The sequence below is a fragment of the Physella acuta genome, unplaced genomic scaffold (assembly GCF_028476545.2).
Source record: "Physella acuta isolate Inbredline_101_S28 unplaced genomic scaffold, ASM2847654v3 ptg002416l, whole genome shotgun sequence".
In the NCBI taxonomy this organism is placed as follows: Eukaryota; Metazoa; Mollusca; class Gastropoda; family Physidae; genus Physella; species Physella acuta.
The window spans coordinates 1-13,592 of NW_026733904.1; the positions used below are offsets into that span (position 1 = coordinate 1).

General features: G+C 36.9%; 1 protein-coding gene across 1 annotated transcript; it reads right to left on the minus strand.

Annotated features, from left to right (window-relative positions):
* Positions 1-8,340: 8,340 nt before the first annotated feature.
* Positions 8,341-12,241, minus strand: LOC131933249 (uncharacterized). Its single transcript, XM_059290027.1, has 2 exons — positions 12,139-12,241; positions 8,341-10,196 (listed from the first exon to the last, which is right to left on the minus strand). The coding sequence occupies exon 2, from the start codon at positions 10,181-10,183 to the stop codon at positions 8,399-8,401; it is 1,785 nt and encodes a 594-aa protein (XP_059146010.1). The 5' UTR covers positions 10,184-10,196; positions 12,139-12,241; the 3' UTR covers positions 8,341-8,398.
* Positions 12,242-13,592: the final 1,351 nt, after the last annotated feature.

A 13,592-nucleotide genomic window follows, 5' to 3' on the forward strand; every position in this document is an offset into this window, starting at 1 on the left:
CATACCCATACCCATACCCATACCCATACCCATACCCATACCCATACCCATACCCATACCCATAACCATAACCATAACCATAACCATAACCATAACCATAACCATAACCATAACCATAACCATAACCATAACCATAACCATAACCATAACCATAACCATAACCATAACCATAACCATAACCATAACCATAACCATAACCATAACCATAACCATAACCATAACCATAACCATAACCATAACCATAACCATAACCATAACCATAACCATAACCATAACCATAACCATAACCATAGCCATAGCCATAGCCATAGCCATAGCCATAGCCATAGCCATAGCCATAGCCATAGCCATAGCCATAGCCATAGCCATAGCCATAGCCATAGCCATAACCATAACCATAACCATAACCATAACCATAACCATAACCATAACCATAACCATAACCATAACCATAACCATAACCATAACCATAACCATAACCATAACCATAACCATAACCATAACCATAACCATAACCATAACCATAACCATAACCATAACCATAACCATAACCATAACCATAACCATAACCATAACCATAACCATAACCATAACCATAACCATAACCATAACCATAACCATAACCATAACCATAACCATAACCATAACCATAACCATAACCATAACCATAACCATAACCATAACCATAACCATAACCATAACCATAACCATAACCATAACCACAACCATAACCTTAATTTATGCAAGTGTGAAAATGGATTACAACGAGTTTATTGAAAGGCCTTCTATCACTGGGTAAAATTCGTGTATTTGTTAATTTTCCCATCTTAGCGAAAGCAAAAAAAAAATAATAAAATAAATTTAAGCCTGAAAGATATTCACAAATGTAATATACTAAGAATAATTATAATTATAAAAGTTGCAAATGCAGAGAATTTAATTATTTAAAATAAGGCTAAATTTCTATTCATATTCATCACGCAGGGGATGGGGGAGGAAGCAGGGGGTTGGCATCACACCAGGTGGGACGTCACACCATCTAAAACCCCATCCCCTTCATCACACACCGTCACAAACTTACGGATCCTCCTCCACCCTACGAGTGTGACGCCATTTACGGAAAACCCCCATTGACTCAAAAGTTACTCGTGTTTATCACCATTTACACTAAATATTGACCTCTTATATAGTTGTTGAAGAAGAATACAATTGACGTTGCCGTTTGCCATAGTTGTTGATTTACAGTCTAAAGTGTGTCTGTTAATAGTTAGTTCCCTTAACCCCCAAATAGCCTTAATACGATAAATGTTCGCTTATCTCCCATTTTACACCAACATTTTCTTTAGTGTAAAACGATCTTCTTTTTCTCGCTAGATTAAGTTAACTTTTACTTAGCCCATACAATTAAATTATTTTATCATTCTTAAAAATGTATTTTGATTTGTTAATCATTTATTGTGGTATTACTTAATACATATCAAACTTTTTTATCATTTTTAAGAAATCTGGATATGTTGTTCGCAGGAATAGCGCTAGACCAGGGGTCGGCAACCTGCGGCTCGCAAGCCGCATGCGGCTCTTTTGGTGATTTTATGTAGCCCCATCAGCAATTCCAAACTCCAACCTCATAAAGCTTTGTTAAAAGTGTTCATAAGCTCCCAAAAACGCTTCTCTTTAATTGTATATCTTGGAATTTTGAAAAGATTTCCTTTTAGATAAAAGCGTACTTTATGTCTTTTTGTATTGTCTTTAAACATATAGGTCGATACAAAGGGAGGCCTTGTCTAAATGTTTATTATACTTGTTATTTCCGTAATTTGTGAGCTTTATTTTCTCTATTTTACTTACTTTAACCCATATTATCCCAAGGTCTCAAATTTTTATAATTTTTTGATATGGTTTAGCTTTTGGGCACTGAATGAAGGAATGAATATGGATTTTTTTTTAAAATCAATACTTTTTTAAATATCGATTTTTAAAAAACGTCCCATAAATGGGACGCTAGCAACGAACGGCCCCATGTACATTTATTGAAAAATAAAATCATTTTTCACGAAATATGGCTAATCACGCGAAAATTAAGCTGTATACTGATTTTTTATTGTTAGACCAATGATTTCATTGTTTAGGACAGCTAAAAATATTGATAATGATCAATTGGGTTAGCCATACCATGGTCAAAAATGCAGAAATTATGTTCAAAAGTCTAGTTTTCTTTCAATCTAGCATCCATCAAAGTTAACAACACTTGGAAATAAGTAAAGCTGTGACTAGTACATCTAATTATACACACATGATCACAAATATTGTTATTATTCATCGAAACTGTAATATAATTAAATATAAATAATTGATTTTTTTGGGGGGCGTACTTGAAATTTTCAGGGGTGGGGACTTAAATTTCAGGGGAAGGGTGGACATTGATAAAAGTATGTTTTGTATATAAATTCCATTTTCTTCTGGGGGCCGAGCCCCCCCCCCCTCCTTCGAAATGATGTCTGAAAGAAACTCTGCCCTTAGTGAATTTGCAAAAGATGATCCGGTCCAGTCCCAGATGTCATCCAGCCATCTTCTCTTTTGTTACCCTCGCTATTCCCCCCCCCCACAGGCGTACATTAGGACATCAGACATCTTATTTCTAGGGCACGGATCCGTCTCTGGGGGCTTGTATTGAGTGTTCATGGCTCTCATCCATGTATGCACCTCACTATGCGAACAGCTCCCAATCTAACAGCAGGAATCTCCTTAAAAAGTTAACAAAGTAAAGCTGGTATCGGTAACCTTTGTAGGGGGATATTATTGGGGCATGACAACTGTACACAGCTAATTCACATTTCTGCTATATGTAGCTTAAGCTCTCTTATTTGAAGAGAGTTAATCAACCCCCATGACTGAATCATTTCACCTAAATCGTGGCCATTGTTATTATTCTGGTTTGTTATAATTTTAATATCACGCGCTAGTAAATTTACAGCAATACTAAATTAGTTTGTATTCAATGGTATTAAATACTTCAGTAAGTGTAATTCTGAAAACTTAAAAATAAAATGTAAGTTTTTCAATATTTGCAATTTTCTAATACAATAATATATAAGAAAATATAGGTCAAGGTCATAATTAAATATCTATAAATACTACTTAACACCCCAAGGTCAACAGTTAACAAAGTCAACAATTGTTTCACCATAAATAACCATTTCACATAAATATTTGCATCTGTGTTTCACGCTAGTGTCCAATAAATGTGACGTTTGTGTAACAATCTACATGGGGCCATTCGTTGCTAGCGTCCCACTTATGGGACGCTTGTTGTACACTTGATATAACAAAGTAGTAAAAAAAAATTGTTATTCTTAAATTTTTATCAGATAGAAATATGGTACTGCTACAAGTTTCAAATGTATTTTGCACTTAAAATGTTAATATTTTAGAAGATATGCATTTTCCTGTGCGCATGTTTTCTTTTTTCCGCCATTTTGACAAGTCCTGCAAATCGGGCACTATAACATTTTTCTAAATTAATTTTTTTCACAAAACACACACAAATTCAATAGTCCAGCCATTTTCAAATACAATGAAACATAATTTGTGTTTTAACTAGTTTTCAATAAATTTTAGCAATTTTTTTTACAAGCGTCCCATAAGTGGGACGCTAGCAGAATATGGGTTAAGCTATATGCCTACAAAACCTTGATATAAAGTTCAAATATTTAACCAGATTCATTAGACAACCTTCAAATATTAAACAAAAACATCATACAAACATGAACTGTGATTCCCAGCTTACAGAATACCGACAAAGACAAGAGTTATGAACAACTAACATCACAGAATCATCACATTGCACAAAAATCACGCAGTTGCAACATATCGGCATCATACAAACACCACCCCTACATCGATTGAACATCACACCAACATCACAGTAACAAAACATCGGCATCGTACAAAAAACATCCATACATCGACTGATCACTACAGAAACATCTCACCTATATCACACCAACACTACACAAACATAACATAAACACCCGCGAACATCAGACTAACATAACATAAACACACGCTAACATCAGACTAACATAACATAAACACACGCTAACATCAGACTAACATAACATAAACACCCGCTAACATCAGACTAACATAACATAAACACCCGCTAACATCAGACTAACATAACATAAACACCCGCTAACATCAGACTAACATAACATAAACACACGCTAACATCACACTAACATAACATAAACACCCGCTAACATCAGACTAACATAACATAAACACCCGCTAACATCAGACTAACATAACATAAACACCCGCTAACATCAGACTAACATAACATAAACACCACACTGTTGCCGACCGGACTACTATGTTGCCGTCCGGTTGCTTAGTCGCCGGCCGAATACGTTGCTGACACTGGCTCGGGCACTAGCCAATAAGGCCGTCGTTGTCTAGGGGTATTTAATTAATCTACCCGAGTCAGCTACAGTAAGATAATCAACGGGACAGGAGACCTTCTTAGTTTATGCTGTTTATTAATTCGCTGAACGCTTGTTCTGCACATTATACCCCTGTTCTAACCCCCTAGCTATTCCCACGGGACAATGGGCTCAAAACGTGTGACCTAACAAATTATCCCCCCTGGCGCTAACAACCCTGGCTACTGGTCAGTATAAAGACTACTATTGTCCTGTCAGAGCGGCCAGTCTCTTTGAGCGTGTCACCTACTGTCCATCCCTAATGTGTACCCTGTAATTATTTAGTGAATGGATGTTTGTGGAATTCTGACCCTACATACACCAACACCACACTAACAAAACATGCACAACACTATAACAACACGCTAAAATCAGACTAACATAACATAAACACCCGCTAATATCAGACTAACATACCATAAACACCGCAGAAACACTACACTAACTTAATTTAAACACCGCACAAACTTTACACTAACATAACACCGCCACCACACCAGTATCATAGTAACATAACATACACGCAAATACCATATTAACACTACACCAACATCATAGTAACAACATACACACTCTACTAACACCACACTTACATAACATACACACCAACACCAACACCACACTAAGAAAAGATAAACACCACACCAACACCACACTAACATAACATAAACACCACGACAATACCACACTAACACAACATAAACACCACACTAGCATAACATAAACACCACACAAACATCACATTCCTTAGCTAAAAATAAATATAAAAAACTAATCAAAAAGTGTAGGCTACACTAGCGTAGACATAGAATTAGGTTAATTAATCTTTGAACCAAAAGTTTAATTAATTAACAGATACGCACTCTTATAAGGAGGTTGTTTACCATATTGATTGACCTAAATTGCTTGCAAACTTTAAACTATTTGCTAACAGATGGCCGTGCTGATAAAGCTCATAGTTGACAAATCAGAAAGTCCAGAGTTCGAACCCTGGGCCAATGAGACTAATAGCAGGGAAAAGTAACCCACTTGGCAAAGAAAACTACAACATCATATCTACTGCCTTGCAGTTTGTTCTAGGATGGACAACGGCTATGGAAGCAAATCCTGAAAGAAAAGCAGGCTGGTTGACACGTAAGACTTAATTGTGTTGTTGGAAAATACGTCCAGCAATACAATCAAGACGGTGCGCGGACCTTTGACCACAGGTGCTTTGACCATAGGGGGTTTGACCATAGCGGGTTTGACCACAGCGGGGCTTTGACCATAACGGAGCGTTGACCATAGGGGGTTTGACCATAGGGGGTTTGACCACAGGTGTTTTCGCAGCAGAGTGTCTTTGATCACAAGCGCTTTAAACACGGGTGTTTTTTTTCCATATAGGGTCTTTGATCACAGGTGGTTTGTCCAATGCTGGCGTTTGATAATGAGCGCTTTGTCCATTTATTGTAATGATTTATTTTAAATGTTGTGTAATTATATTTTAAATTGCGTCAGGATATAATAATATGTTAATTCATCATATATAAATACAAGACATCTAAACCATACAATTATTACTTCTTTGACTACAGTGTTGGTATGTTTTTTTATCCTATGTCATCCTTTCTATTTATGTATTTTCGAGTACATCTACGTTATTTATTTGTGAAACTTGTTATATGTCGCATTATTTGTGTTCCATTTATATTTAAAATAAATTCTATTAGGCGTAGCACCAGCCATTATGTGGAGACTAAAATATCGTTCTTAACGGTTTTTTTAGTACGTTAATTTCTATTAATGGACACCCAGGAAACTTGTATAAAATCGTATTGATTGTATCACAAATTTAAATCAAATAACAATTTATAATATCTATTTTAAAATCTATATATTATGGTTAACCCCACTCTGTGGTCAAAACCCCGCTGTGGTCAAATCCTCTATGGTCAAAGCGCCGCTGAGGTCAAAACCCTATGGTCAAACCCCCTATGGTCAAAGCACCTGTGGTCAAAGCACTTAGGACCATCAAGAGCGCAGAGAAAGAAGAAATTGCTGAAAATGAGTCGAAAGTGTTATTTGCTTTATATCGTAGATTTAACTACTAATAATTAGTAAAATTTCAATTAAAGCATTGTGAAAATAGACTACTTGAATTTATTTTTGCTTTCAATATCACTATACAAACCCTTATTTTAGTGTTAAGTATTAATCCGATTATTATTATTATTATTATTATTATTATTATTATTATTATTATTATTATTATTATTTTGCATTATTTAAATCAATACTTGAGCAGTGCCCATTTGGATATATCTTATTTATTGTTGTTTAACGTTAGCGCATGGTAAAAGAGATTCATTTCGAGCTGTTTTCTATTTATTCAATTTTTTGTTTGATGTTTTAGGTCTTTAAAAAAAATATTCTTTTTAAATAAATCATGTTCCTTGAAACTATAATTGATTAATACTAATATTAGTGATATAGTTGAAACAGTGTGTGTATTAGTACAATAATTACAAATTCTGTATCTGCTACACAAGTACACTTTGCAATAAGTAGGAAAATTCTATGCAATCATACTAAATTTTTGAAAAAAATCTATTTAAAAATTTGGCAAGCGATAAAATTATAGTTATATTTGTAAAAACTAAAGCCCATTGTGAACCATCGATTACACTCCTTTTTATATTTTTGTATCGAATATACATATACGTTAAAAAGCCATTAATTCATATATTTTCAAAAACTGCCCTCAACATCTCCTTGAAGTCTAATAAACGTCAGAACAATTGTTCTCGATGATAAAAAACACACAATAGTGACCTTCGTGTATAGCGTAGTATTGTATTTAAATTAAACGAGCCGACCCGCGGCGTATCATACGCCGCTATTTAGTTGTTTTTTTTCTACTTTTCAGTAATTCATAATTTGTGAATTCGACAGTACCAACGCTGCCACTGAAAATATTTGCTTTAAAACACTATCAGTAGGTCATTAAGAACGATACTACCCCCACCCTCCTTTCCTCCAACCCCTACTTTACAACCCCTCCCCCCCCCCTTCGTTTCCCCTGAGAGATCCCTAATTACAAATAATCGACTTATATTCTGTATTTAAAATTTTGGACGTGTAAGTATCTTGTGAGTTAGTTAACCTTGTATGTTTCCTTTTTTTCTTTACGCTACTGGCAAGGTTATTTAATTAAGCAAATTATTTTTTGCTTTTGTGAGTTGAGATGTATGAGTGGGCTAGACAATATTGTAAATGAAAATGCATACATTTGATTTACGTGAATGATGTGACCGTTAGTGGATATGTTGGATGCAGTTGTGAGGAAGAGTTAGTGATGGTACATTTTACCTATTACAGATGGGCGGATTAGATTCAGGTACACATCAGACCTGGGTGGACTAGAGTCAGGTACCCATCAGAGCTGGGTTGATTATAGTCAGGTACCCATCAGAGCTAGGTGGACTAGAGTCAGGTACCCATCAGAACTAGGTGGACTAGAGTCAGGTACCCATCAGAACTAGGTAGAGTAGTCAGTTACCTATCAGCGCTGAGGTACTTCTCACCTGTGTATGAGTTCTGAAATTTATTTAGACCTAATACTCTAAATGCTGATAATAAAACTGACTTAAAAGCGTCTAATTCTGTAAGCTCAGCGCAAACGTCTTAAGTTTGCATCATGAAGTCTGGTGTCATACTCCAGTGGCGTAGGGTAAACCATTGGCTCTTTAGCACATAGTCTGATAGTTCTGGTAAGTGCATTATTTACAATAAACTGACAATACAACTATACAAACTCGGCCGCTCAGTGTTGAAACAAATAAATGCATTACACTAAAAAAGCAACAAAAAATACGGACAATATTTCTTTACTTTATTCAGCGACAATACATGCCATCACTATTTTAAAAACATTTTCAAACATTTGACGAGCTGTTAGTATCATCGATTCGACGGTTGGTAGTTTTGATGTCGTATTCTGGTGGAGCAGGGTTAGCCTGAGGGTCATCCGACCCGGACTTGGCCACAGCTTTCCCACTGCTGCTTCCTACCTGTTCTGTGGAGCCTCCGACTTTAATACCTGTGACTGACGTGCCTAGGTTGGAGATTAGGCTGGCACCTTTCGAGGCTGTGTTCTTGATGAATCCGCTTGGAACCGTGTCCCATCTGACCTCAACGTGTTTACCTACAACGTCTTCAAATTTGCCAGTCAGCGTGAACACGTAGTTGTCTTCGTTGCATAAACTCTCGATCACGTCATCGGAATCGGGGTAAACTGACTTGATGTCGTTCCATAACCACGGGTAGGCGTTGGATGTGCTTTGACGTTTTAGCGCTTCGTAAAATGGTGTTGAGGCGTCTCCAAATTTGTAGTTGACCGTTGGTCGGTCGCTGCTGCCGCGGTACTGCTGGTGATAGTTTGTGAACTTTCCGCTTGGTCCTTGACCCCATCTGAGGAAACCTTGTAACTCGCAGCTGAATCTGGCGATGACCACTGCGGTGTAAGGGACAGTTGTTCGCGTCTTGGAGAGTATCAGATTCCACTTGACGGCGCTGAAGGGTGCCATTTCCTTAGAAGTGCTGACAGAGAAACTTTGGAACTGCTCGTTCTTGTTTTCGTCGGTAGTCGAAGTCGTTTTTTCATAACCGAACTTGAAAGAAGCGGAAGCTCCAACTCCTCCGATGGGTGGGGGCGTGTAGCTAATCTCAAGTTCCAGCTCTTTGGAGTTTTTAAACTCAGTTGTCGTTGTATGCGTTACACTTCGGACAATTGTCTCCGTTCGAGTGATAGTCTTTGTAGCTTTTGTCGCATCGTTGTTGTAGATGGTTCCACTGTCGAGACTCTCTGGCTTGAGTTCTTCAATGACAGGCTCACCGTATTTAATATCTTTGATGCCGAAGCTCCAGTCCCCGTAGACCATGCTGAGACGCTGGTCACTCTTAAAACCCTCGCATTCACCAGTTTTGTCCGCGACCCAGGTGTACCCGTTACGTCTGAAATCTTCCCCGTCAAACGGTGCAATACAGCTCTGACACCATCCATAGCCCAAATACGACGCCAGCTGTCCCGTGTATTTCATCGTCTTGTCCATGACCAACTCTTTGATTTTGTAGGTTTCGTCAATTTTCGCGGGTTTATCCGCCATCTTGCAGCACTTCATCTTGTTAATACAGTACAGCTGGTTGCAGTCCGATTTGTACAGCCCAGTGATGAAGTACCCGTCCTTGCAAGAACACAACCCTTCTTCGTCAAAACAGTTCTGGATGTTTGTGTCTTCGTAACATTGACCGTAATAGGTAGGATGGTCCGCGGGTTTGTAGCATCTGCCGAACTCAATGTTACTCAAACCTTGACCGTCGGTTCTGTAGAACCCTTGCAGGAAATAGCCAGCGGGACAGTTGGCCCAAATGTTGTTGTTGTTCAGTATCACTTCCCAGTTGGCGTAGGAAACCTGAACAGGGGAATCGACCCAGGGGTTGGGTGGGTAGCAACACATGGCCTTCTCGAGGTTGGAGATGGGGTCGTTGCCCCACCCTTGTCTTGCGCTGCGGTAGAATCCGGAGATGACGCCCATGGTCATCGTGCACTGGACGTAGCCTCGTTTGTCAAATCCACTGGTCCAGTCTGAGTACTGGCAGAGGCCCCAGGCACCCGATATCAGCGCCGTGAGCAGCAGAATGAAATGGTTTATTTCATTCATTCTTTACAGTTTTCTGTAACAGATTTTAAAAACAACATCAGAGGTTTGGATTTCATTTATTTTTCAACCTAATATGGCAATAGATTTCAGACACAGTATTAGCAGTGGTTCATGCGTGTTATCCGAAATACGTAAAATACACGTTGACATGTTTACTTTGAATTTTTTTTTTGTAACGAAAGGAAGTAATTAGTTTAAGAAGGTACTTTTTCAGCAATGACAGGCATCTATTCGGGGGGGGGGGGGGGGACCACGAAGAAAGTCTACCGCCTCCCCCCCCCCCCCCGAACAAGATGGATTTTATATAGTAAAGATACACTTTTACTAGTGTCCGCCCCCCCCCCCAATGTTGACTGCCACCCCCCCCCCTCCGAAAATTTCAAGTGCCACCCCCCCCCCACCCGGAGAAAAAAGTCTGGAAGAAACACTGCTGACACCATTATGTTATTATTACTTTTTTGTAGTGAAGATACAATAATGCACACTTTGTGAAACAGTGTATCTACACTGGGTTCCCCCGAAGTCAAATGTTAGTACATTCGACCAGACCAGCTACCCGAAAGACACAAGTTCGGATCCCGCCCTCCACTCTACCCATATCTGATGGGTATTTCTCATATTTCGGAAACGTGCTGACCATTATTCATATGCCCATGTCGCTGAAACAGGTAAACTCTACTTCACCTGCACTCTGAGACCGTAAAGTTTCAAAATGGTACTCTTACACAGAAACGTGATAAACCGGCCAAATTATCACGCGCTGTGCGTTGTGCGATTTATTTTTATTACAATGGCAACGTAATAGAAGAGTTTTGTGTCCTGACTAAATAACGTAATAGTAGAGTATTGTGTACTGAGTAAATAAAATAACAGTAGAGTATTGTATACTTACTAAATCACGTAACAGTAGAGTATTGTATACTGACTAAATAACGTAACAGTAGAGTATTGTATACTGACTAAATAACATAACAGTAGAGTATTGTGTACTGACTAAATAAAATAACAGTAGAGTATTGTATACTGACTAAATAACATAACAGTAGAGTATTGTGTACTGACTAAATAAAATAACAGTAGAGTATTGTATACTGACTAAATAACGTAACAGTAGAGTATTGTGTACAGGCCACATAACGTAATAGGGCGAGCTCAGTAGTCCATAATACATTCATCAGTGCCAACTCTTTTACGTAGGAGGGGAGAGCATTGAAAGGTTTAAAACAACCGAATGGATATTCTTTGAATTATTTACCCTATCTGTATTAGTTTACGATAGATAAAGAGTTTATTCAAGGCATCTTTTCGGGGCGAGGGGGGGGGGGGACGATCAAAATGGAATTTATATAGAAAATATAGAATTTAAACAGTGACAGACCCCCCCCCCCCCCGGAGAAAAAAGTCTGGAAGAAACACTGGATAGATCTAGTAAGAATATGGTTATATTTAATTTTGATAATACATTAATTGTTTAATAAGAAAACTTATACATAAATTGATAAACAAAATAACCATTAAAATTGTTTGATTATAATCATCTTGTAAATTTTTGTTTTCTAATGATTGATAATACTATTATTATAAAAAAAAATTATCCTCACTAGGTGTCTTGGTAAGCCGAGCTGTGTTTCTCATAAGCTAAAGGTTTATAAAGAAAATTCACTGGAGTTTTAATCTATACTATTTCTTTAATCGGACAGATTAAGTTCAGAAGTAGATAGCAAACCACGGAGATGAGGATACTTGATTCGATTCGATGACTCTTCTCAAGAAAAAATATGACCAGCAAAAATAATATATACTTCTAGCTTTTTAATATTAAGTTTAAATTGAATTATATTTAGTTAAGCTCCTCCCATTTAACGTACAAATGATATTTTTACTATAATTTATTTTCAAAATCAAAGCAATTGCCTACCTATGTGCAACGAGTAGTTGTTCAAATAATGACTTACCTAATGTCAAAAGAAATTTGCCTAATTAGCTGGTAAGGTAGAGTCTAACTGGGTTTTGGTCTGCTTATGAACATTTTATAACGAAAATGTGATTTTAAAAAAAAGTAAAAGTAATCCACATAGGAGTGTCCTCTTTAGTTATCGTAGTATTAGAATGAAAAAGGGGATCGGCGTGGTAAAGATCATTGTTGCTAAACCGAAAAGTCTCGAGTTCGAACCTTCGGGCAGATGAGGCTAAGTAGCAGAGGACAGCCACTCCTCTTGGAGAGACGACTCCAAAATCAAACAACTGCTGCTTGTAGTTTGTTCTTGGTTGGACGTAGGCTATGGAAACAAATCCAAAAAAGAAAAGCAGGCTGAAATCTGAGTCAGTGGCCTCAATGGCGCATAAACAGTTAACACGTAGGCTTATACTTAATTGTGTTGGAAGGGATCCCATCCAAAACTAAAGTTAAGAAAGAAGAAGAAGAATAAAGAAAATAAACCGGGAGTGATCTCCCCTAAACTTTCTCGAATATTCTTATATAAAATAACAGGGGATGGGAACTCGGGCTATAGACATGATTTTTAATACATTTTAAATTCTTAAAGTTTTAAAAATAGAATACAATCTCGTAGACAAATTAATTGCACACCAAGTGAACGCCAAATAAAAAAGCGCATAATAGTGCGCAATATTATTAGTACTTTTAAAATTTACATTAGTTTTTTGAGAAATCAGAAGTAGCGTAAATTACTACTTCCGGTCAACCGAAATTACTCAAAATTTAACAGAAGGTAGAGAATTAGATCTTTTACTTACTTGTGAAATTTCATTTATCTATCTGAAATAGTACTCAAGTTATAGGCTTTTGAAAAATTCAAAGTAGGAAAAGTACCACTTCCGGTTATCGGAAATCGCTCAAAAGTTGATACGGATCTACGATTTTGATATAATACTTATATATGAAATTTCATCAACCTAGCTGTAGCGGTTCTCAAGTAATCGTGTTTACACACGGACAGACAGACAGACAGACACACACACACAGACACACAGACATACGGACAAGATTGCAAAATTATGTTTTTCCGTATCAGTGTGGTGTAAAACGTCGAGATTTGTAAAAATCTCGATTTTTTTTTTTTTGCCCGATTACAATACTTTCTCTATACTTCGTATATACGAGAAAGTAAAAATATAAGATTTATTATCACTATAAACCTTTACATACTTATTTATGTGTATATAATATATATATATATATATGTATGTATATATATATATATATATATATATATATATATATATATATATATATATATATATATATATATATATATATATATATATATATATATGTGTGTGTGTGTGTGTGTGTTTATATAAACATCTTTATATATACACTAGTTTCTACGTGGCAATAACATGTTGGTTATTATTTCAAGGGTCTATATTTATTAATAATATTCCT